General features: G+C 38.6%; 4 protein-coding genes across 6 annotated transcripts; 3 read left to right on the plus strand and 1 right to left on the minus strand.

Annotated features, from left to right (window-relative positions):
- The first annotated feature begins 14,105 nt into the window (after positions 1 to 14,105).
- LOC105192087 (uncharacterized) lies at positions 14,106 to 14,597 on the plus strand. Its single transcript, XM_011155962.1, has one exon. It carries the CDS (start codon positions 14,106 to 14,108, stop codon positions 14,595 to 14,597), a length of 492 nt encoding a protein of 163 aa, XP_011154264.1.
- A 1,785-nt stretch (positions 14,598 to 16,382) lies between these two features.
- LOC112590254 (putative nuclease HARBI1) lies at positions 16,383 to 18,077 on the plus strand. The gene is made up of 4 exons (XM_025306199.1): positions 16,383 to 16,758; positions 17,041 to 17,337; positions 17,441 to 17,649; positions 17,733 to 18,077. Exons 2-4 carry the CDS (start codon positions 17,143 to 17,145, stop codon positions 17,965 to 17,967), a joined length of 639 nt encoding a protein of 212 aa, XP_025161984.1. The 5' UTR covers positions 16,383 to 16,758; positions 17,041 to 17,142; the 3' UTR covers positions 17,968 to 18,077.
- Positions 18,078 to 18,855: 778 nt separating this feature from the next.
- Positions 18,856 to 21,122, minus strand: LOC105181348 (uncharacterized). Of its 2 annotated transcripts, XM_025306196.1 has the most exons (6): positions 20,505 to 21,122; positions 20,198 to 20,411; positions 20,046 to 20,096; positions 19,672 to 19,776; positions 19,419 to 19,478; positions 18,856 to 19,348 (listed from the first exon to the last, which is right to left on the minus strand). In XM_025306196.1, exons 1-6 carry the CDS (start codon positions 20,679 to 20,681, stop codon positions 19,038 to 19,040), a joined length of 918 nt encoding a protein of 305 aa, XP_025161981.1. In that variant the 5' UTR covers positions 20,682 to 21,122; the 3' UTR covers positions 18,856 to 19,037. The 2 variants fall into 2 exon arrangements, with proteins under 2 accessions (XP_025161981.1, XP_025161982.1); XM_025306197.1 differs by lacking the exon at positions 20,046 to 20,096 and having other exon boundaries at positions 20,505 to 21,121.
- Positions 21,123 to 21,216: 94 nt separating this feature from the next.
- On the plus strand, positions 21,217 to 24,513 carry LOC105181346 (THAP domain-containing protein 1-like). 2 transcript variants are annotated; one of them, XM_011138054.3, is made up of 6 exons: positions 21,217 to 21,353; positions 22,415 to 22,476; positions 22,562 to 22,748; positions 23,427 to 23,516; positions 24,026 to 24,061; positions 24,143 to 24,513. In XM_011138054.3, the coding sequence occupies exons 1-6, from the start codon at positions 21,348 to 21,350 to the stop codon at positions 24,359 to 24,361; spliced, it is 600 nt and encodes a 199-aa protein (XP_011136356.1). In that variant the 5' UTR covers positions 21,217 to 21,347; the 3' UTR covers positions 24,362 to 24,513. The 2 variants fall into 2 exon arrangements, with proteins under 2 accessions (XP_011136356.1, XP_011136355.2); XM_011138053.3 differs by lacking the exon at positions 21,217 to 21,353 and having other exon boundaries at positions 22,391 to 22,476.
- Positions 24,514 to 25,272: the final 759 nt, after the last annotated feature.

The following is a 25,272-nucleotide window of genomic DNA, read 5'->3' on the forward strand; positions in this document are numbered from 1 at the left end:
GCAGCACCCGACGTATTCATCAGACATTGCTCCATCCGATTATCACTTGTTCCAATCGATGCAACATGCCTTGTCCGATATGCACTTCCAATCAGTGGATGAGATCCGAAAATGGCTTGACGACTTTGTCGTGTCCAAAGATGTAACATTTTTCCGAGATGGAATTCATCAGCTGAAAGATGGCTAAAAGTTATAGAAAGCAATGGCGAATACTTTGATTGAACAATTTAATTTACTTTCTTTTAAAATAAACCTTGAATGTAGCTGAAAATTTTGGATTATTCATTTGTACACCTAATATGATAGCAGGCTTTGTTCGAAATCTACTCGCACAGGTTTGGCTATTTCCCAGACAGCACACGGATGTCCATTGGACGTCCGTTAACGGAAATTACAACTACATGTAGTACGGTGCAATCTTGCAAAACAACGTTCCTGCAATGTTGCTGCAACGGTGCTGTGATGTATGGAAAAAGTATGTTGGAGAGTATGCTAGTTGCAGATTTTGGCTATCCAGCATTACCATTCTTATTCACATCGATAAGTATTCCTGTGACTGATGAGCAAATAAAGTACGAATTTTATATTATAATTATAACGATACATAAATTGTTATTGCTAAACATCGAAATTTTTCTTACAGTTCAATGAAATTCACAGGAGGACCAGGAGAGTGGTAAAAAGGGCATTTGGTATATGGAAGCGGAGATTTGCATATTTATCGAAAGGACTGACAACTAAAGGGTGTCCCAAAATTCACGCAAGAAATAATTTTGATAGAAAACACAGGTTTATAATTAAAAATTGTAAATTTTTTATTGATTAATAAAGTATACAGTATAAGGTTATGTATGGAATAGCATATCGGGTAAATGGCCTCCACTGCTTTGCTGGCACATAATCACTTTTTTGTTGAAATTTTCCATGACCGTTTTGCATAAATGTGGCTGAATTTCGTTGATACAGCGCTCAATTTCCTCCTTCAAGGCGTAGGTGGTCGTGGGCTTGTTGGCATAAACCTTAGACTTCAAAAACCCCAAAGAAAAAAGTCCAACGATGTTAAATCGCATGATCTGGGCGGTCAAATCTGATCACCAAGACGGGAAATTATACGATCAGGAAATGACTTATGCAGTAATTGAATTGTGTCTCGGGCTGTATGACATGTAGCACCGTCTTGTTGAAACCATATGTCGTCCATATCCATATCTTGCAATTTAGGCACAAAAAATTGGATTATCATGTCGCGATAGCGAGCACCATTAACTGTTATTGCCTGACCAGCCACATCTTCGAAGAAAAATGATCCGATGATGCCTCCAGCCCAAAATCCGCAGCAAACAGTGACACGTTGTGGATGCATTTGTTTCTCAACAATCACTCGTGGATTTTCTGAACCCCAAATACGACAATTTTGTCGATTAACCAAGCCATCAATTTTGTACGAAAATTGCGAACTGTAGCTTCCAAACTTTCATTATTTTTAAAATATTGCTCAACAATGACAACGCGTTGTTTTTTCATGTAGCACTCCATTTTAAAAATCCTGAACTGTCAGCTGTCACGCTGTCTTTTTTTCGTTGGCAACACTTTACCGCACAAATGACGCAAAATTCAAATCTTGCGTGAATTTTGGGACACCCTTTATAAACTTGTGGCCTTTCTTTTCTTTTTTTTTCTTGTTCACAGTGGAGAAATTCTCATGGATACCCCCACCTCTTGGGGGGGGGGGGGTTATGCCGAACTCTTACCGGCTAAAACTCCACCGGGGTGTCTGCCAGGCGGGCCGAAGTGTGAGGAGTCGGGGAAACTGTGCCTGCACTCCTTCTCCGACACTAAACTTGTGGCCTCTACGACAATTATAGTTGCTTGCACTATCCTCCACAATTTGTCTTTAATCGTTAACGATGTACTTGGAGAAGCAGAAAAAGCAGATAATGCTACAATGAATATATCCCTGAAAATAGCTTAACTCACTGGAAACCCGGAGAATAATTTATTGTACGAGAAGCTCTCTCATTGAAAGATTATTTAGATAATATATTTTGTGATATATATATGTAAGGTATTTTTAGATAATCAATAAATGACAAGAACAATGTTAGTATAAATGGTAATGTTTTATTTATCCAAATATATATTTACTGAATAGAGCATCTTTACTAGGTGCGCAACTAAGTTTCCGGGTTTTTTTGATCAACGGAAAATGGAAAATTTCAAGAGAAGTAAAAAAAAATTTATTCAAAATATCGTCCCTCGCTAGCTACACATTTTAGCTATCTCTCTGGCAATACATGAATACCGCGACGATAAAACGACGCGTCTTTAGACCAAAATCATCCATCCAACCAATTTTGCACTTCTTCGAAATTGGCCAAGTGTTGCCCAGCCACGCCATGCGCCATCGACCGGAACAAATGATAATTGGAAGAGATCAAGTCTGGCGAATACGGCGGGTGCGGTAGCAGATCCTATTTCAGCGTTTTGATGGTGTCCTGGACGATGGAAGTGCGATGGCACGGAGCAATGTCGTTCTGCAACTCGTTCGTGTCTCGTGTCCCATTCTAGCCGTTTCTCGAGCAATACATGGTTCAAATTGATCAGTTGTTGTCGGTAACGATGGTCATTGACAGTTTCGCCCAGCTTCAGCAGCTCATAGTACACGATTTCTTTCTAGTCCCAGCAAACGCAGAGCATTGTCTTCTTTCCGAAGCGATTTGGCCGTGCCGTCGATGTTGATGCTTCGCCAGGTGAAAGCCACGATTTTTTGCGTTTGGGATTCTCGAAATATATTCACTTCTCATCGCCAGTAACAATTCGATGCAGGAAACTCTTTCTTTCATGCCGCAAAAGCAAAATTTCGAAAGTGGCTCTTCGATTTTTCATCTATCTCTCAGTCAACTCATGCGGCATCCATTTTCCTTCCTTTTGAATTTTTCCCATGGCATGTAAACGTTTGGAAATACCTTGGCGAGTCATGTTTAATGCCTCCGCTGGTTGATCTTGTGTTTGCGTATCATCTTCATCCAATAACGCTTGTAGATCGGCGTCCTCAATTGTTTTTGGTTTTCCGGAGCGCTCCTTGTCTTCAGTGTCGAAATCGCCACTTCTGAAGCGTTTAAACCAATCTTCACAGGTAGTTTTCGATGGTGCATGTTCGCCGTAAGCCGTCTCAAGCAAACGACGTGCTTCAGCTGCACTTTTTTTCAAGTTAAAGCAGAAAAACAAAGCTTCCCGCAAATGCTGTTTATTTGGCACAAAACTCGACATCTTCGTTGTTAGAAAAAATATTTTTGCGTTGCGATATGTGTTGGTATTACGACTGGTTATTGCTAACAGATGTCCAAGCTATAAAAAACACAACTTCAGACATATATGTCGTTAGCGCCATTCATGTGTGAAACCCGGAAACTTAGTTGCGCACCTAGTAATTAAACAGCGAACAAAACATCTTATGTAACTCTTTCATCTTCTCTCTTTAATAAAATAATAATTTCTTGTTGTAATCATGTAATAATCTTTAAGAAAACATAACCTCTTATTAATAACTTATGAAGATCTGATTAATGGACTAAAACAATATTTCTTAATAACTAAATAAATAAAAAAGTCATTGATAAAATGAAACATTAAATTTTATGATTTTTCTTTTTTCTTATTTAATTCATATTCTATAATTTTTAATTGGGTCTCATGTATTTTTAGTTAAATATCATATATTTCTCTTACATGGTTTAATTCTGGTTGATTTACTTCTTGTAAATGATCTCCCTTTATATTGAATAGAAATAGATATACGATAGAAATAGATTATACGTAAGAACAGGCATTGCTAATGTAACATAAGATGGTACTCCTTAATAGTAATACTGCACTTTGTATCCTGTGTTTTGATTGAAGGACCTAACGGAAATATTACGGAAACAACCGATTCGAGAATAAGCATTGTCTTAAGTCTGTCTTCGTCAAGTCAATCTCAAATCAAACAAGTCTTACTTGAGCAACATATTCTTCGCAAAGGTAGTCTTATTGTATCTTATACGACTATGAAACATACCCCAGTAAGCAAAATGTTAGCAGTTTGCTACAAAATAAGCAGCAGATTGCGTAAAAATCTCACAGCAGATCCATAGTCATCTGTATCCGCATTAAGCTCGTGTTCTATGGACAGAATCTGCTGAAATAACTTTACGGCAGATTGGCGGCAGAAATCGAGCAGATCTGTCGAACGCTGTTCGGCGGAAGAAATTGAGCAATTTTGTCGAACGCAGTTCATCGACAGAAATCGATCAGATCTACCGAACATATCTCAGTGCAAATTGACGTTAGAAATCGAACAAAACTGCCGCGACCATTCGAGAACAAAAACTGAATTAAAATGTTACCTTAATTAAAAATAGGAGAATAGGGAACTTCATTAAATAGGAGAATGATGGGATTATCGCAATAAATACAAACTAAGTTCCAATATAGCACTGAAAAGTGCCGATTGCCTTTATTTAATATGTTTCAATGCGAACGTATATAATAATAGCACTGAAAAGTGCCGATTGATTCCATTCAATGAACCAGCGTTCAATGTCAACAGCGACCAACGTCAATTTGAGAGGGCACTGAAAAGTGCCGATTGGTTTCTTCTTTCTGGTCTCGTTTCCTCCATTGCTTCTGGGGCTGTCGTAAAAAAATATACATGCAAAAAAAATAAGATTACATACATAGACACGTAAGGATAACATTCTCTCTCCAACGAAAAGATGCACTATATACGGCGCCTAAATACTAGTAACAGAAGAAAGAAATTGTTGAACAATTGTGAAAACAAAAATAAACATTTGTTTTCTTCTCTACTTTCTTCCATTGCGATGGCTGTTGTGAGAGAAAATGTAATAATACACATATACGTATATAAAAGTAACATTTTCGTAATTTCTCCAAGGCAAGGATCCACCGTATCCTGCGCCTAAATACTAGTAAAAGAAAACAGAAATTGCACAATTGAATAAATTTATCGTATAATAAATAAAAATAAATACTTTTCTCCATTGCGACTCCTACGGCTGTCGTAAAAGAAAATATAAGAATATACAGGGTGTCTCAGAACTTTGAGACACGGGCTCCGTAAGGATATAGAGCTAAGTGAGAAGAACAAAAAAGTCCTGTGCCATAATGTGAAAATCATAATAGTTTCTTAATTATAACAGCGTAAAATTTGGCGTTTTCCACGCCATCGCGGCCTATAGACGCTCCGCGGCAAGCTGTGTGCGTAGATACTTAACGATAACGCGTCTCGTGCTGACTGTCGTGATGGCGCCTTGGTGCTTTGATATCGCGCAACGATCAGCGAGACGTATTATCGCTCAGCCCCTACGCACACAGCTTGCCGCGGAGCGTCTATAGGCCTATAAGTCTATAGGTCTATAGGCGATGGGCGTGGAAAACACCAAACTTTACGCGGTTATTACTAAAAATAAGATGCAGGTCCCGAACGCACGGCGTCCCGTCGCCACCTAGTACGCCCTCCTTCATGGTATTACTAAAAAACTATTACGATTTTCACATTATGGTACAGGACTTTTCTATTCCTCTCACTTAGCTTTATGTCCCTAAGGAGCCCATGTCCCAAAGTTCTGAGACACTCTGTATATATGTATATATACATAAATCTAAAAATCATCATCTAAATATTAGTAAAAGAAAAAAGAAATTGTACAGCAATTTTAAAAATAAAAGTGAACTGTATTGTACAAAGAGCTGATATAATATTAGAAATGTAAAAAAAAATAAAATTAGATAAAAAAATAGTAATATTAACAAATTTTAATTTGGGTCAAGTTCGTCCCGTTCTGGATCGTTCGGCTCGTCACTCCAAAAATTACGCATCCTCCCTCCTCCTCCTCTTCATCCTTCTCCCCTCCTTCCTTCTCCCACACAACCATCTCCTCCTAGAGGAGTCCTCCCAACCCGCAACATGCCCCCACGCAGGGCAAAATGCAGGGGAGGGGCACCACTGAAGAAGAAGACGGCGATTCGCGCTTCCTTGCAAACCGCCAAAACGGGCGGAAAAAGACGGGGGGCCGTCCAACCACCCCCCGGTCGCCTATCGACCCCCAGAACGGAGGTCGGATGAAGGTAAGGGGGGTGACAGTATCACCAGTTCAACCACCTCCCCCCCTTACTCCCAAAGACCCACAATAGTGGGTGGGAAAAGGAGGGGTCATTAACCCCTCCTGGCCTTTTTATAGGCTCGCGTGCCCGGCGGCTAAAGGATCAGATTTTTCCCCCCGTAACCGCTGGGCAGGAGGGCGGGGCACCGGGCGGGGATTCCCGGTGCCCCAACCAGCCCTCCAAATGCAGAGCGGCTAGTTAAGACGTTGAATCAACTAGCCGCACAACAGTATCCAGGCGGCGCCCCGTCTGGCTGGGAACAGTGGTTGAAGCGTGCCTCTCGGCCGGATTCCCCCTTCCCAGCCGAACAGACGGGGCGTGAGGGGTGGAGGAGGAGCAGCGGTCGAAGAAGAGCCTAGGATCGCTTCCCCCTCCCTCCATGCCTCAAGGAAATGACGACGGTTCACCGTTAGGATTCGGGGTCCCGATCTCCCGATGCCCTGCAATTACGTGGCACCGAGGCCCCGAGAACAGTCCTTTCGCAGCGCCACCCGGGGAGGTTTTAGCCGGTAGGAGTCCGGCATAACCCTCCACCCTTCTCCGAGAGTGGGGGGTATCCATGATGGATTTCCTCGTCACAAAAAAAAGTTACGTATCCTAGTCTGTGCTGCCTGCTTACGTGTTTCGCGGGTTCTGCTTCGGCATCTCTCCTTTACCGTACGTAGAGTCTCTCGCATTTCGGGGCCTCCACAATGCCACAGGCCATGGACGCCCCCGCTAACGGAGACGCTAGACCCCCGGTTCCTAGAACGGGTCATGGGGACCCTATTCCCAGTCAAGAATGGGAACCATCCCATAGACCCGTATAGATCTCTTTCCCTCGAGCACCAGAGGGAGGTACTGGGGGTCACAGAGGAGGAGGTGGCCGGGGCCATCAGAAGGGTCAAAAGCCGGAAGGCTCCTGGACCCGATAGAATCCCCCTCCCCCGGCCGAGTCTTCACCCTTGCCTCGGGGGCATCTCGCGGGCAGGCTATCCGCGATATTTAACGCGGCGTTTAAGGAAGGAAAATTGCCCCCAGTCTATGGGAGGGCAAACGTTGTCCTCCTCCGAAAAGAGAGCAAGCCGGAGGACTCCCCCTCCGCGTATCGCCTCATATGTCTCCTGGATGAGGCGGGCAAAGTGTTTGAGCGAATAATCGCTGCCCACCTCACGGAGCATATGGCCCGGATAGGTCCAAGCCTTGACGACGGCCGGTATGACTTCCGAGAGGGCAGATCGACGATAGATGCGATCACACGCCTAAAGGTCTTCTCGGAGGCCATAGTGCGAGAGAGCAGGGTGGCTGTAGCCATATCACTGGACATAGCAAATGCTTTCAACACCCTGCCCTGGGGTAGGGTGGTTGAGGCAATGGAGAAACACTTCCACTTCCCACCCTACCTCACGGCCGTCAACAGGGATTATTTCCGGGATCGGCGTCTTACCTGGAGGGACGCCGATGGCAAGATACGCGAGAGGGGAATGAGTTGCGGGGTTCCACAGAAGTCCGTTTTGGGCCCACTCCTGTGGAACCTCGGATATGACAACGTCCTCCGGGTAGCCCTCCCCCTCCCCCGGCTGCAGTATCATCTGTTATGCAGATGATATACTGATATTAGCCAGGGGGAGAGACTGGAGGGATGCGGTGCACATCGCTGATAATACCGGTGGCATGCGTCGTGCGTGCCATCCGCGAGCTGGGTCTGACGGTGGCAGAAAGGAAGACGGAAGACATATTCTTCCACAAAAAAGGAATGAAGCCACCTCAGGCCCAGCTCCGGATGGGAAGAACAGTCAAGGTTCCAATAGAGGCCCAGATGAAATATTTGGACCTCACACTGGACGGCACCTGGTGCTTCAAGGAACATTTTAGCCGCCTGGCCCCCCGATTGAAAGTGATCTCGGCCAATTTAGGCAAAATCATGCCTAATATCGGGCGGCCAGATATGAAGGCACGTCGCCTCAACGCGGGCATCATAAATTCGGTCGCCCTCTACGGAGCGCTCATTTGGACAGAAACCCTTGCCGTCAGCCATCCCCTGCAAGCAATATTGCACAGGGCGCATAGGACGGTGGCGATCAGGGTTATAAGGTACCGAACCGTGTCCCACGTGGCGGCGACGGCCCTGGCGGGCATACCTCCTTTGGAGCTCCTGGAGCTACTCATGTACTGGACTATGTATATGAGGAAGGGAGAGCTCCGGAGGAACTTAGAGGCAGGAGAGTCGCTCGCCGGGGCAATGCGGCACTCGAGGCACCAGGCTCGACAGCTCCTTCTCCAACGCTGGCAGAGGCGTCTACTAGACGCCAGATACGGGAGAAAGAGCGTCGAGACCGTCCAGCCCTGTCTACCAGAGTGGATATATAGGGACTTTGGAGCCCTGACGTTCAGGATGACACACGTACACATCGGGCACGGCTGCCTTGGTGACTACCTGTGTTGCATAGGGAAAGAACGCACAACGCAATGCCACCATTGCGAGAATGACCACGACTCCGCGCAGTACACGGTACAGGACTGCCCTGCGTGGGCAGTTGAGCGCGAAGTCGTGGTCAACAAGTTGGGTCCCGACCTCTCACTCCCCAGACTGATCAATGTCATACTGGGGAGTGAGAGGAAATGGGACGCATTTGCCTCTTTCTGCCAGAGTATAATCTCGCAGAAGGAGGCAGCGGAGGAGATCCGCCGGCAGGCGGAGGGAAGGGGGAGACGGCAAAGGAGATGGCAACGCCAACGGCGAGAACGCCGCTCCCCCAGCCACGAGGGGGACGTTGACTCCTCGGAAGAGGAGGCGATAAGGGGTATGATGAGACCACCAAACCCCTACCACTACCCCCACCACCACCTGCTCCATATCCTCCTTCACCTCCTTCACCATATCATCCACCATCCCTTCCAACATTCCCTCCTTCATCATCCCATCCACAATCATCCCAACTACCACCATCCCGCAAAAGAGTCCGTCCTCCCAGCCGCAGAATGCCCCCTCGTAGGGCAAAGCGGGAGAGGGGGACACTATCACAGAAGGCGGTAGTCATACTTACTCAGTTACCAACCGCCGCAACATCAGGAAGACCAGAAATGGGGGGCCGACCAACTACCCTCCAGTCACCCGCCAACTCCCAGGAAGGGGCTCGGATGACGGTAAGGGGGGAAGAGTGAGGTGAAAAGTCACTAATAAAACACCTCCTCCCCTCACCCCTTGGATCCACTATACAGTGGGTAGGAAGCGAGGGGTTGTGACCCCTCCCAACCTTTTATAGGCTCGCGCACCCGGCGGCTAGGGGACTTAATTTTTCTCCCCGTAACCGTCGTGCAGGAGGGTAGGGCATCGGGCGGGAATTCCCGGCGCCCCAACGAGCCCTCCAATCGAAGGACGGCTAGTTGAGACGATGGATCAACTAGCCGCACAATATCCAGGCGGCGCACAGTGAGTCAAATGGATCTTTTCGTGGACAAAAATCGCTAGACGGCGTAATTCTTAACCGATTTCCATGCTTTTTTTTTTACTCGCGATGAATTGCTCTACAATCGTATCGAGCCCGTTTGTTAAATTAGGCCCTCAATTCAAAATGGCGGACGCGCAAATTTGTCAAACGTATAAAACCTGTAAAATGTCGAATATTTTTGGATCGGATAAAGTTTATACGGGCTTTTAAGGCCTCCGATACATACAGGGTGAAGAAGAAACCCCGGGACCCCTGAAAATTTCGAAAAATATACATTTTATAAAGAAATGTTTCAGACAAAAGTTGTAGCGTCGAAAAGGATCTATTTACTAATCTTAACAATTTGACCTTGGGTGGCGTCATCAAGGCCAGGATAAGGTCACATCGGATTTTTAAAATGGAATTCCCAATTTTTTATTACATATTCTTATAGCCCTTCTTCAGACCTTTTCAAAGCACTATAGTTTTATCAAATTTGAATAAGCTGTTCCGAAGTTATCGAGTTTTTTAAAGTAAGATATCTAGCCAACTAAAGCAAGATCGTAGGATTATCCAGGCAACTAAGGCAAGATCGGAGGATGATCCGGCCAACTAAGGCAAGATCGTAGGATGATCCGGCCAACTAAGGCAAGGTCGGGAGTTGTCCAGCTAACTAAGACAATACTGGAAAGCTTTAAAGTAATTGTTCAAAATGTCCGCCATCAACAGTTTGACAATAAGCTAATCTATCGTAAAGAGATGAAACGGCTTTTTGAATGTAATCAGCAGGGATGAGAGCAGTTTATCAAGAATTCGATTTCGTAAGTCATCCAAATTTTATGATTTCGTTTTGTAAGTTCTATCTTTTAAATGATCCCACAGGAAGTAATCGTTAGGTGATAAATCGGGTGATCGAGGAGACCATTCTATAGGTCCTGTTCTACCTATCCATCGAAACACTGTGTCCAGATAATTACGGACGTCCCTTCCGTAATGTGGGAGGGCACCGTCTTGTTGGAACCATGTATGCTCGAAGTTGTCATCCATGATTGCTTGTATCGCTGGAACTATTTCGTTTCTTAGCACATTCTCATATTTTATCGCTGTTAGATTTCCGCCAATAAAGAGTGGACCTATGAGAACATTATTCAAAATGCCTACCCAAACATTCACTTTTTGTGGATACTGCATGTGTTTCTTCAATCCAGTGAGGATTTGTATCTGACCAAAATCTACAATTGTGTCGATTAACGTGGCCATTTAACTGAAATGTTGCCTCATCTGAAAATACTACATTTAATAGATAGTTAGGATCTTCGGCTATTTTTTCCATTACCAAATCACAAAATTCAATGCGCCTATCAAAATCATCTTCATTTAGCTCTTGTACAAGATGGATCTTACAAGGATGAAATTTATTCATTTTCAATATTTTAAACACAGACATTTGATCTATTTCATGTTGCTGTCCTACTTTGCGGGTCGAATCATGCGGATTTTCGATAAAGAATTGTAGAACATCTAATGATTTTTCTATACTTGTTGCTGATACTGGCCTACCTGGTTGGTATTACACAATTTTTCACACTTCCAGTTTCCTGAAAACGCCTTCTCGTTCTTTCAACGGTAGATTTCGAAATGGCATTATCCTGATTACGAAAAGTTTCATTAAAAAGCCGCCTCACATCATTGTACGACTTAGTCGATCATCCCATCCTCTCATCATCAAAAGAGATACGCGTTCTCGTTCTGAAAGACTTGCCATATTGACAAGCAGAAGTGGTAAGATTTAGTCTAATCGACTAAATTAATATTTGGATCAATTCAAAGTTATTCTAAAGACAGTGCTGAAAAATAATAATGAGCACGGAATGAAGTGCAATTAAGTCAGCTTACAACTAGCTTCAAACCGTTTCTTAATAATTTTCAAAAAAATAGAGGAATTTCAATCGAGTTTGCGATTCACTAAACTGTAATGAGTATTAAATGAGTAAATGGAAGAAGTAAACATCGAACAGCAGAATAGTTCAAATAAATAAATAACTGAAATAAATCAATCAACGAAATTAAGACAAGCCAATAGGAGCCAACGCTTGGAAGTTAGTCACGCAATTATTTTTACGAGTTGGCTGGATCATCCTCTGATCTTGTCTTAGTTGGCTCGATCACTCCGACCTTGCCTTAGTTGGCCGGAACATCCTCCGATCTTGCCTTAGTTGGCCGGATCAACCTACGACCTTACCTTAGTTGGCCGGATCATCCTCCAATCTTGCCTTAGTTGGCTAGATATCTTACTTTAAAAAACTCGATAACTTCGAAACAGCTTATTCAAATTGGATAAAATCATAGTGCTTTGAAAAGGTCTGAAGAAGGGATATAAGAATATGCAATAAAAAATTGGGGGTTCCATTTAAAAAATCTGAGGTGATCTTGTCCTAACCTTGATGACGCCACTCATGGTCAAATTGTTAAGGTCGGTAAATGGATCTTCTTCAACGCTACAACTTTTGTCTGAAAAAATTTTTTTATAAAGTGTATATTTCTCGAAATTTTCAGAGGTCCCGGGGTTTTTTCTTCACTCTGTATGTAAGATCGAAATTCTCAGTTTTTGCCAGAGAGGAGAGGATCTGCAGTGGCCCGATATATTTTATACCTTCCTGATATCCCTACATTATCAATGTATTCTACTAATGAGTTTGCGTATATATATTGCATATATATATATATATAATAAATTGTATATATACACATACTAATATATAATAAATTATACATTTTCTTTTCAACATCTCTTATTTATACAATATTCCTTTCACAATATAAAAATCTGTATCAATATATATATATATATACAGGGTGTTTGATAGCTGATCATGCAGACGAAAATTGGAGATAGATTCGATATAGCCGAGAAGAAAAGTCATGTACCTTAATGTCAAATTGGCAATAGTTATCGAGTTGTTAATTAAAACATGTGAGCCAACGAGCGCGTAGAGATCGGAGGGCGATTGCAGTAAGCACATAGACATTTGATACAGGCGGAGTCAGCGAGTAACGGTAGGCGAGCGCGCGCGGCGAGGGGCAACGTAAACAACAAGAGGTGAACGCGCGCGACGAGGAGTGAGCGAGCGGGAACGACGAGGAGCGAGCGAGCTATAAGGAAAAAGCTATAAAGAAAAAGCTCGCTCGCTCCTCGTCGCGCGCGATCGTCTCTTGTCGCTTACGTTGCCCCTCGCTGCTTGCCTACCGCCACTCGCTGACTCCGCCTGTATCAAATGTCTACGTGCTTACTGCGACCGTCCTCCGCTCTCTACGCGCTCGTTGGCTCACATGTTTTAATTAATAACTCGATAACTATTGCCAATTTGACATTATGGTACATGACTTTTCTTCTCGGCTATACCCAATCTATCTCCAACTTTCGTCTGCATGATAAGCTCTCAAACACCTTGTATATATATATGTATATAGGTTAGAGCTCATTTAAAAGCCAATCCACGTCAGCTAATTGCGTACAAGACTTGCTCTGGTTTTGCAAGCAATTTGCTCTCAACTCTTGTGCGCATGCTTTGCTCGGTTTTTGGCGCCTATCTGTTACTAGGTTATGCGCTGAAAAGTTTGCGCTGTTTTTGCTGCAATCTTGCTGCAAATTATGTGGTATCAAGCCTTACCAGCAAAACCGGATCCTAATGAGGACACAGATGGCTATGGTTTTGATATCAATTTCTGATCAGGTTTGCTGCCAATTTGCACGCAATTTGCGCTCATTTTGCTTACTGGGTATCGTAATGCAGCTTAATTCTCTTAATTAAGTTCGTATTTTACCTTTTTCGGATGTCCTCCGGAGTATAAGACTTACATCGGATGATTTTTGTCTGTTCTGTGTTCCCTCATTTCCATTTAATACTGGAGTATTCAGACTCATATTTGAGTCTGTATTATTATGTGTCCCACCACGTATATTTCATTTCTCGCCTTTCGTCGCGAGTCACTGCGCAGGCGTGCTCCGTAGACAGAGCAGTGACTCTCATTCTTCTCGAGGGTTACGTTCCGAAAGTTACAAAAAAACGGTCACAAACTATTATGCTCGCGAGTGTACAGTTCTAAAAGTTACCATAACATCATTTCAATATCAAAGAAACATCACCAAACCATCACGAAAACTATATCGAATGACATCATCCTGATTTGTCTTAAAATGACTTTTTTTTATATAATTATATTAACACTATGCCGTCCGGCGACACCACAGTGGTGTCGTGCGCGAACTAGCGGTCAACGGCCGGCGACACCACAGTGGTATCGTGCGCGAACTAGCGGTCAACGGCCGGCGACACAACAGTGGTGTCGTGTGCAAACTAGCGGTCAGCGGCCGGCGACACCACAGTTGTGTCGTGAGCATAGTATCGTTCAGTGGCCGGCGACAGCACTTTAGTATCTTTTGCATTCTGTTGGTGTTTTGTTTAGGTAACAATAAGTTACACACGTCAACAAGTTTTTTATTTTTATAAGTACTTGTGCCCTTTCATCATGGCAGACGAAAGAGACGATACGAATATTTACGATGAATGCGCGGACGTCTTGTCTGACGTTCCGGACGACTTGGCCGATTCGGAAGAAGACATTGGATATCAAAAAGATGAAAGTGAAGCAGAATCGTCAGAAGATAGTGAAATATTTCCAAGAAAAATTCGGCGAACGCTACGGTTGCCAACTGATTCGGATGAATCCGACGAAGAAGACAGTGCACAGTGGTCAGACTTTAATTTACCGAGGACCAATAATAAATTTGAAGGATCTCCGGGTCCAAACATATTTCCCAAAGATACACAGAGCCTCGAGGATATCGTAGAATTATATATTGGGAACGATCTATTTGAATATATTAGCAACGAAACCAACAAGTACTACAGTCAAAATTTCAATAGAAGGAAACTGGATAAAAAAATGCCAAATTTGTCGACGTTACGGCACCCGAACTTAGAAAATGGTTTGGGCTTGCTATCCTTATGGGAATTGTAAAAAAAGCAAGGATCGATGATTATTGGTCAACGAATCCGTTGATAGACACACCGATATTTCGCAAAACGATGTCCCGCAACCGATTCAGACAAATATTATCATTTTTACATTTTTCCGACAACAACAATAAACCGGATAATGCCGACCGGCTTTTCAAAGTGCAATCCATAATTGATTATTTTTCCAAAAAATTTAAAGAAAATTTTAATCTGAGTCAAAACATCTCAATTGATGAAGGAATGATACCATGGCGTGGACGGTTAAATTTTAAAGTTTACAATCCGTCGAAAATTACGAAATACGGCATATTCATTCGGATGCTGTGTGATTCAAGTACGGGATACATTTCCTCATTCAAGATATATTCCGGCGCTGGACAGCCTTTAGCAACAATAGTGATGGGACTATTGACACCTTCTTATGGAAAGTGGCATCACCTCTATATAGATAATTATTATAACAGTGTAGAACTTGCAGAGAATTTACTTGAAAAGAAAATTCGAGTTTGTGGAACGATACGGCAAAATAGAGGATTTCCGGAAAAATTAAAGGGCGCAAAACTCAATGTGTTTGAAGCTTGTCATCAACGGAAAGGTGAAGTACTCGCACAGGTATGGAGAACTTCGAAAACTAAAACGATACGAATGATCTCTACAATACATAACGCCACTTTGACTGACACTCAAAGAAAATGTAGAAAAACCAATTACACAATAAAAAAACCTGAAAGTGTATTAGACTACAACAAATACATGAAAGGTGTGGATCGGGCAGACCAATATTTGAGTTATTACCCTATATACAGAAAAACTGTAAAATGGTCAAAAAAGGTTTGCATGTACCTCTTTAATTGCGCATTATTTAATGCATTCCGTACATGTCAATATTTCAATACAGAACACAAGAGTCTCCGATTTCACGATTTTTTATTGAAAGTGTCTGATTCGTGGATAAAAGACCATGTACCTGCTTCTGAGCAAAACTTGGAGGTTGCCACTACATCGCGTACGTCTCATCATGATCCGGTTGACAGACTTTCCGGTCACATAAAGCAACACCAACTGATATTTATTTCCGAAACGAATAAACGAAAACGAAGAAACTGCCATGTATGTTCCAAGAATAAAAAAAGAAGAGCAACAAACTTAATGTGCAAGTCTTGTGGAGTTGCGTTACATCTTGGAGACTGTTTTGCTGCATATCATATGAAAGAGAAATACTAAGTACCAAAGAAAATGCAAATAAACTAATATATAAAACAAACAAATTTTGTATTTATTTACGTATGTATATCTTCGAAATTTCATGAAAGTAGGGGAACAGGGTTGAGAACTTATGAGAACTAACGATGAGATTAGTAAAACTTAACAATTTATAATCTTCCGATAATGTCAAGAACGGCCGGCGACAAGCCAAGTAATCCGAATTAGCGCTGCCGGCGCCAAGCGAATAAATTTTTACGAGACGTGCGGACGGCAAAGTGTTAATATGGGCTGTATTCATAGTCGATTCTTATTTTGAGGACCACCTTAAGTTTGGTCTCAAGACATTCTCTACATTCATAATCAACAAATAAGCGAAGACTTGAGCAAAACCTGAAGGCAAAACTGTTCGAAGACTATCTTATTTTAAAACCTCTTAATATTATTCATAAACTAATCTTATTTCATATAAGCATTGACTTAAAGTTATCTTATTACTACCAAATTCATAGTCGTTCAAGATTATCTTATTCGACGTATATATAGTTAAATAAGGCGGTCTTCATCAAGTCATGTTAAAAGTAGACTTAAGATATTAGTAGTGCTCAGTGCTTGTGTAGCTATTTTGTCCGTAATTAAACAAATTTATTTTTTAATATGGAAGTGGTATAATTGATTTACATAATGATTTAGAAACAGAGGATATTAATAGCGATGATGAAAGAGACGTGCGTGTTTCGAAAAGATATATTAGAGACTGGTTCGATCCGTTTCACTTTTATAGAATTTAGAACAAAGAATTTAAAAGGCGTTTTAGATTTAATAAAGAATCTGTAATACACGGAATTTTGCCAGAAATTGAAGAAGGACTTGCACGCAATAATAATCGTGGTCTTCCAATACGTCCGGTATATCAATTGTTAATTTGTTTACGGTTCTACGCTACAGGCAGTTTTCAGGTTAGAGAAGATAAAATATTTAATTATACATGCAATAAGTTATTATATATAGTATATATTATACATGATAAATTTATACCACAGCAGAAATATCCAAAATATATCATAAGCATATCCTAAAGATATTACAACTTCTGTAAGATATCCCTATGATGTGTTTTGATGATTCCTGCTAGGATATATTGAGATATCTATCATAATTATTTCAAATAATATTTTATAATTATAATTCTTTTGGATTCATTAATGCAAATAATATATATTTTTTTTATATTTTTACAGACAGTACTTGGAGATACAATTATTGTCTCGCAATCAACTATATCAAGAGTTGTATTTCGAGTATCCATATTGTTAGCAAGGATATTCAATAGGTTTATAAAAATGCCTTCTACACCAGATGCTATAAGAGAAAATCACAATCTTTTTAAAGATATAGGACGTCGTGCTGGAGGTATTGGTTTACCAAGGATTGATGGAGCTATTGATTGTACACATGTACGATTAGTTGGTACCAAATTGCAGATCATAGAAGAAATTTATAGAAATCGAAAGGGATATCTATCATTAAATGTACAGGTATGCAATGCAACATATGTAAATACACACATATTAATTGTAATAAAATGTTATTAAGTACATTATACTAAAATATATTGGTTTAATATATTTTTATATGTAGGCTGTTGTTGGGCCTAGAACAGAATTTTTGGACATTGTTCCAGAATGGCCGGGTAGCCAACATGATAGTAGAATTTTTCAAAATTCTGCTATATACATGAAATACTTTCAACGTCAGTTGCCAGGTATTCTAGTAGGAGATGCAGGATATCCCTGTTTACTATTTCTTTTAACTCCTATTCAGAATCCGCAAACAGATAAGGAAATTGCGTTAGTATTTTTCTGTGGTTACATTAGGTTATATATATATTTTTTTTTATATAACGTTAGTAAACAAATGTACTTTTTTACAGTTACAATGTACTTCACGGAAGAACACGTCAGATTGTTGAAAGAACATTTGGGATATGGAAACGTAGATTTCCGTGCTTATCTAGAGGATTAAGCAACAAGTTAATTGGTTCAACAACAATAGTTGTTGCGTGTGCTGTGCTGCATAACATGTCTTTAATTTTTAATGATATGTTACCAGAAGAAGAAGTTGAAGAAAATAATGAAATAGAAATACCAATTGAACCACACTGGTAGCCGGGAGAGGGTTTTGTAATGCGAGAAGCACTTATTGAGAGACTGTATAGATAGTTTATTATACAACTTATTACACAACTTATACAATAAACAAAAAGTAACAAAGTAAATTTTATTCAGTCTTACTTTTTGTTGCACATTTCCACTGTTAATTATATACAGGGTGTTTGATAGCTGATCATGCAGACGAAAGTTGGAGTGTAGCCGAGAAGATTGCCGTGTAGATTGGGTGTAGCCGAGAAGAAAAGTCATATACCATAATGTCAAATTGGCAATAGTTACCGAGTTATTAATTAAAACATGTGAGCCAACGAGCGCGTAGAGAGCGGAGGGCGGCTGCAGTAAGCACGTAGACATTTGATACAGGCGGAGTCAGTGAATGGCGGTAGACAAGCGCGCGCGGCGAGGGGCAACGTAAGCGACAAGAGGCGATCGCGCGAACGATGAGGAGCGAGCGAGCTTTTTCTTTATAGCTTTTCTTATAGCTCGCTCGCTCCTCGTCGTCGCGCTCGCTCGCTCGCCTCTTGTCGCTTGCGCTCGCTCGCTCCTCGTCGTTCGCGCTCGCTCGCTCCTCGTCGCGCGCGTTCGCCTCTTGTTGTTTACGTTGCCTCTCGCCGCGCGCGCTCGCCTACCCACTCGCTGGCTTCGCCTGTATCAATGTCTATGTTTACTGCGGTCGCCTCCGCTCTTACACGTCATTGGCTCACATTTTTAATTAATAACTCGATAACTATTGCAATTTGACATTGTGGTACATGACTTTTCTTCTCGGCTACACCAATCTATCTCCAACTTTCGTCTGCATGATCAGCTATCAAACACCTGTATATTATTATATATATTTTAAAAATAAAATTTTAAATTTCTTTATAATAAAAAAAATATAACAAAATGAAAAATATTTTGTATACATCGTGGCTGTGCAGTGAGTTATCGGACACTAACATAATACGGTTAATCTATATTATTCAATACTTTAATATTATTTCTTGCAGCTAAAAATACATAACTTTCTCTTATAATATTTCTTTGGTTAAATGGACTTCGATATTTCCTTTTACAGACTTCTTTTAAAAACGTATATTTTCTTTCTCCTTTTGTAATTGTAACTCGGCTAACTCAGCTTTCGCAGTAGCTTCTCGAATTTGTAAAGTAAATAATTCTGTTTGAAGATTTTCTTTCATTGTAGCAATTCTTTTCTCATGAAATTTTTTTATATCTGATATATCTTTCTCTTGTTCTATGATTTGCTTTATTCTTTTTATCTTTACAGTATCTTCTTCGCTAACAAAATTTTCTTTTATATTTCTCTTTCCTTTTGCTATTTTTACTGGTCGCGTACAGGCAAAATCCAATTTATTTTCTTCTTTCAGCTCAAAAACTGTAAAAACAATATTTAGTTACTTCCTCTCATTAACACTATAAAATAAGTAAAAAATAGTTTATACTACCTTCATTACAAAGATTAGTATCTTGGTTCTCTTTGTCAATCATCTCTTCCATTATTATATCTGAAAATCGTTAATAATGAATCTAAATTATTTGACAATATTTTTAAACAAACGTATTTATTTTTTCTATTGTATATAATTGAGTAAATATAAAAGTATTAATAAAATCTATATAATTAACAAATTATGTACCTTCTCGCAGATAGTATGGTATATGTAAATTTAATTTTGAATTAATTTTAATCGAAAATACCTTGTGTTTTGTTAATTTCTTTATCATTCAGCTCATCAACATTACTCCCGTATAATGATGAGATGTCATCATTTACTAAAAGGTTCAAAACATGTTCTCCTTTCTCTGAATCATAAATAAAATATATTAATATATGAATTATAATAAATATTTGTAAAATTCTTTCTATCTAGTAAAATTATATCTTTAGCATGTGCAACTATGACCGTTTCAAAATTATTGACAGTGCTGAAAATATTTAATATACGTGACATCAATTGTAAGATTCCGTTTCTAGCATGAAGCGCATAATGTGAACATTTTCTATAATATATGTAATATGAACTATAGATAAATGTGTGCATCATGCATTTCATGCGAGAAATGGAATATACCTATAGTTTGTGAAGGCTGGCAATGTTTGGCAATGATTATTGGAACGCAGTCTATATTATGTTTAATAGTAAGAAATTTATACATAAATATATATATATGCCTTACTTATGTTTCTTTATTTATTTTTAAATATATTTTTAAAGTTACCTACCATTTATCTCATTTTCTGTCATATTAGATGTAAATAGAACAGGAGCTGTTTTTAAAAGATGTGGTGTTATTATGGCAACATCAGGGTCAATGTTTATTTCTGGTAGTGGCGGGCCACCACCAGTGGCTAGACGAGCTTGTTTTTCTTTAGTTAATAATTCTCTTTGAGTTTGTTTAATATTTGTCCAGAGTTTCTTTAGCTGTTGAACTGTACGCTGCAAAAGGGAAAACATTAATATCACTAATATATTTAGAGCTGTATTTCAAAACTTTTCTGTACGTAGTATAATTAATTTTGTTATATTTACTTCTTGCATAATCATGGAAGAATCGTTACATCTCTTACAAATTTCAGCCCATGCAAGTTCTTTGTCATGAAGTGTTGAAGAATCACTTTTTTTAACCTCAATGACGTGCTTAAAATCTTTTAATATCTCTACGAAAAGTTTTCTTTCCACAGTTGTATAATGTTTATTCTTCGACATTTTCAAATTTTTTAATTTTAAAGATTGAAATCTTACAATGAGACAACTAGCAAATAAAAATTTGTTAATTCTTCTAATCAAATGTATCACATTTCTCACATGTCCACTTTAACTTGTTGCACTGTGTAGTAGTACAGTTAAAAAGAACAGACCACTCTTGTTTTAACCACTTCAGCTCAAAGGAAGGATCATTTTTATTGGTTGGCCTAAAAGAAATAATACGGAAATAGCCGAATGATCAATAAGTATCATCTTAAGCAAATCTTTGCGAAGATATTCTCAAATAGAATAAGAGTTTCTTAGGCAAAAACTTCTTCGCAAAGATTATCTTAATATATGTTTATGAATTATATCGATTTTAAGGTGATCTTCATTCAATAAGATAATCTTGACTAAGACGATCTTCAGTATCGCCTTGAGACTCGACTATGAATACGGCCCTAACAACCCTGAGTTCACGTGAAAGATTCATGATCGCTGCCTAGGACAAATGTAGTGTGCATGCATTTTCTCAGAGGGCGCGTCGAAAAAAGCGTCTCGGCGTAACCGGCTCAGTGACTACTCTCAAGTTCTTCTCTGCTGGTACTGACAGTACTCTCAGTAAATAAAGGAACGCATTCTCAGATAGCAAGTTGTTGTTCCCTCGTGTCCCACTTGTGCCGTAGTATGCCAGTGAGCGTTCTCGTATATTTATATTTCAGTGATTACTCTTCTCTGCTTCTCTTGTTGCTATATTGAAAATCTATAATTCATATTTTATATATTATAGATTTTCAGGACTGACAGCGAATATTAGGACCATAGATAGTAAGAATAGGCCGTGCATAAAGTTCGAAATCTGAAGATCAAATAAAAAGAAACGGACAATAAGTGCTATGTATCTTTCTCTGACGAGAAAAATATGGAAAAGAAAGTGTAGCATGAAAAAAAGTGGAGAGACAGTTGAGCGTGGCTGAATAGGATTATACTTACAATTCCGTAGAAAAGAATTAGAATTTTTAAATATTTTAAAATATTTGAAATAACCTGATATCACATGTTTGTCATAATTGTCTATATCTCATTGCGCATGCGTGAGTAGAGAAAATTACATGGGCTGCGTTCCGAACTTCACTGCTAGTACTGGAAATATATAGTTTGTGTCACATATACTATAGAATTTCAATGCTGGGAGTGAATATCGGAACGCAGCCATGGGGCGTCTGTATTCTATCTTTTTCTACCTAATCTCAGTCTCTGACAAGAAGACATGTTCGGCCTATTCTTCTTAGTAGTCTTCTTAGTAGACTTAGGCTCAAATTCTGAACTTTTTTATTGTTAAAAGTGACCGTAAATATAGCTTATAAGTCTCCTGATTCACTGTAAGCTATTTTTAAAATTACTTTTGTGATGAAAGAGAATTCAAAATATAAGCCAAATATAGACTACATAATCTACACAATGTTATTATGTATAATCCGATTTTGTAATAACTGTAGTTAATAAGTTCTTGCATTTAATTGAAGTATACTTTTACATCTAAAAGAATATACCAATTAGATGCAAGAAATCACTAACTATAATATTTATTAAACTGGATTAAAGTTGTCGTGTAAACATAATCTATGGAACCAATTAGAACACAGTAAAGAAAAGAATTAAACATCACTTCATTGACTGTGATATAACAATGTGAGATATTTGAGTTTATTATTCATTATTTTGTTTTATGTTATACTCTCATGATGGTGCAGAACTGTTGTGTAGCTGACTGTAAAAATGTTTGGAAACCAAATAGTAACATAGCATATCATCTGTAAGTTATATATATACACCTATATATATATATATAATTAAAACCTATGCACTATTGTTTACATTACATTGAAAATTGCCAACAGATTTCCTTTGAAGGACAAGACAAGACTCGCAAAATGGTTGGAAATAAACGAATTAAAAAATATAAATATAACACCTGCAAAACGTATCTGTAGTGTACACTTTACACCAGAATCTTTTGAGGAACATTGTGCAGTAAGAAGGTTAAAAAAAAATGCAATTCCATCCCTTTTTGGAGAACATATTCAAGTATGGTTCTTACACATTATTATTGTCCTCAGCATATTAATAAACTTATATATACATATATTTTTTTTATAAATTAAAAAAATTTTTTATAAATTATATTTATTATATGAATAATATTTATACATCCATAAATTGCATATACGAGCGCAGTCTGAAAAGTTCTCAGCCTAACAATGAAAGAAAATTTTTTTTGCCATGAAATATGTTTTATTTTTCAATATAATCTCCTGAAACTTCAATGCATTTATTCCAACGTCTTTCCAATAATTCAATACTATCATTAAAGTGTGATTCCGGAAGGTTCTTTTCGCTCTGGTGTATAGTGGTGGATTCAAGTTTCATCAACAGTTATGAAACGACGCTTGAAATCCATTTTATTTTGTTTAAAACGATTAAAATGTGCCAAACATGCTTGAGAAATATACATTCGAATGCATTTTTGGTCAATTGTTAGCAAATGCGGCACCCATCTTGCACAAAGCTTTTTCAACTGGTGCTACTACTCGAATGACTTGACAGATCAAATAAAATTTTACATGGGTTTATATCAGGGACGCCACTTTCTAATACAATTATAGTTTGACAGTTTCTAATATCATGTATGTGTCAGGTCGAGAACTTTTCAGACTGCCTACATATATATATGTATGTGTGTGTATATATATAATATGTTTTTAGATAATAGATGATAGCCGAATAGAAGTAACAGAAATATGGGAAGAAATTTGTACAAATATACCTGAAGAAACGATAACCGAATTAAATAAGGTTTCTATACACAAAACTAGTATCACATGATGTATGATTTCTTACTTTCTGATTTATATGCTGATTAGTATGCTGACATATACGCTGTTGAACTCACTGCATAGAATATTGTGTGAATGTCATGATATGAATACTATATAATATTCCTTATACAAAACATAAACAATTGATAATATTTTTCTACTCCAATTTATGATTTATTTGTATTTTCAATGGTAATACAGATTGACTACTTTAACATTAAATCACCAAATAAATAGAATAAGTATGTAAAATAGTATATAAAAGTATATTCGTTCTTGCAAAACTTATGAACTAGTATAATAAATTTAAAAAAGTGAAAGAAAATATACTTGTTTCATTCTAACTTATTGCATTAGTTCAGAAATTCTTCACGATTAAACAGACTTTAAATCAGAAAGTATAAAATTATACAAAAAATGCAAAGGTTTTTATTAATATGATATACATTCTAATTGTTTAAATTATAAAAAATTGATGCAAACCAGGAAACAGAAGAAAGTATAGAAGAACATGATCTTCCAGTAAATATTATAAACAAATTTGCATTAATCTATAAAGAAATTTCTGTCCACGAACTTATCATTAAATAATTTCTATTTTAGCCTGTAAGTGTAATAGAAACCAAAGATGCCTGTGTCCAAACGATATCTGTATATTATGAGTACCGTGAAGAAATATGGAACTTACGGAAAAAGATAACAATGTTACGACGGCAAATAAAGCAAAGGGAATTAAATATTGCTAACACACGAAAGTACATTCAGCAGTTGACAAATAGGAAAGTCTCAAAGAAAAATACAGGTCGTTTAATCTGCGAATAAAAAAATGTCTATTAATTAATCCTACTAGTTGAGTAAAAGGAAAACCATTGATCTGGAATAAATTTGTGCATGAAAATATGCGAATCACGTGATGCGCAATAAGGAAATTCTTGTTGCAGTTATTAAAAATCTTTTATTTGTTTCAAATCATCTGTCCGCGCCTATTTACAAAACACCTTCCACTAAATATGCAACGTTAGAATTTCATTGAACGGGCCGTCGCTCGAAGAGAATCAATCAGCCAACATCCAAGGAGATCCCGAAACACTGATTTTATTAAGAATCACTATGCTCCGTCGATGCGATTATATATGTGATATAAAGTATGTTTTTAGTTGTATACAAGGTGTCCCAAAAGTAACAGACCACCTTAATAACTCTTCAGTAATGAAGTTTCAAGGAAAATGATTTGAATAAAAGTTGTAGGGATTTAAGTGAGCTACCTTATGACAACCTTAACTTTGACCTTGACCACTATTTTTAAGGTCATTTGAAGATCAACTGTGTTTTTTAAATGAGAACCCTTATTTTTTATTACACTTTTTCTACTAGTTAATTTGAACAACTTTTGTCAAACATTTTTTTATTTGTCTAATATTTTTTGAGATATTTGAGGAAAACTTGATAACTTTTTCAATATTTAACTTACGATATCTCGCTAACCATTTGTCGGAAGAAAAAATGGTACTAGACTTTCTTGCTTTATTTAGTCTCAAGAATATAGTTACAATAGCGCCTTGATTTTTGTTAACTTACTGACTTTTGGAAATTTCAAAATCAAATTAACAAAAATCAGGACACTATTGTAACAATATATTCTTGAGACTAAATAAAGCAAGAAAATCTAGTACTACCTTTTCTTCCGACAAATGGTTAGCGAGACATCGTAAGTTAAATATTGAAAAAATTAT

The sequence above is a fragment of the Harpegnathos saltator genome, unplaced genomic scaffold, assembly GCF_003227715.2.
Source record: "Harpegnathos saltator strain DR-91 unplaced genomic scaffold, Hsal_v8.6 scaffold765, whole genome shotgun sequence".
Classification (NCBI taxonomy): domain Eukaryota; kingdom Metazoa; phylum Arthropoda; class Insecta; order Hymenoptera; family Formicidae; genus Harpegnathos; species Harpegnathos saltator.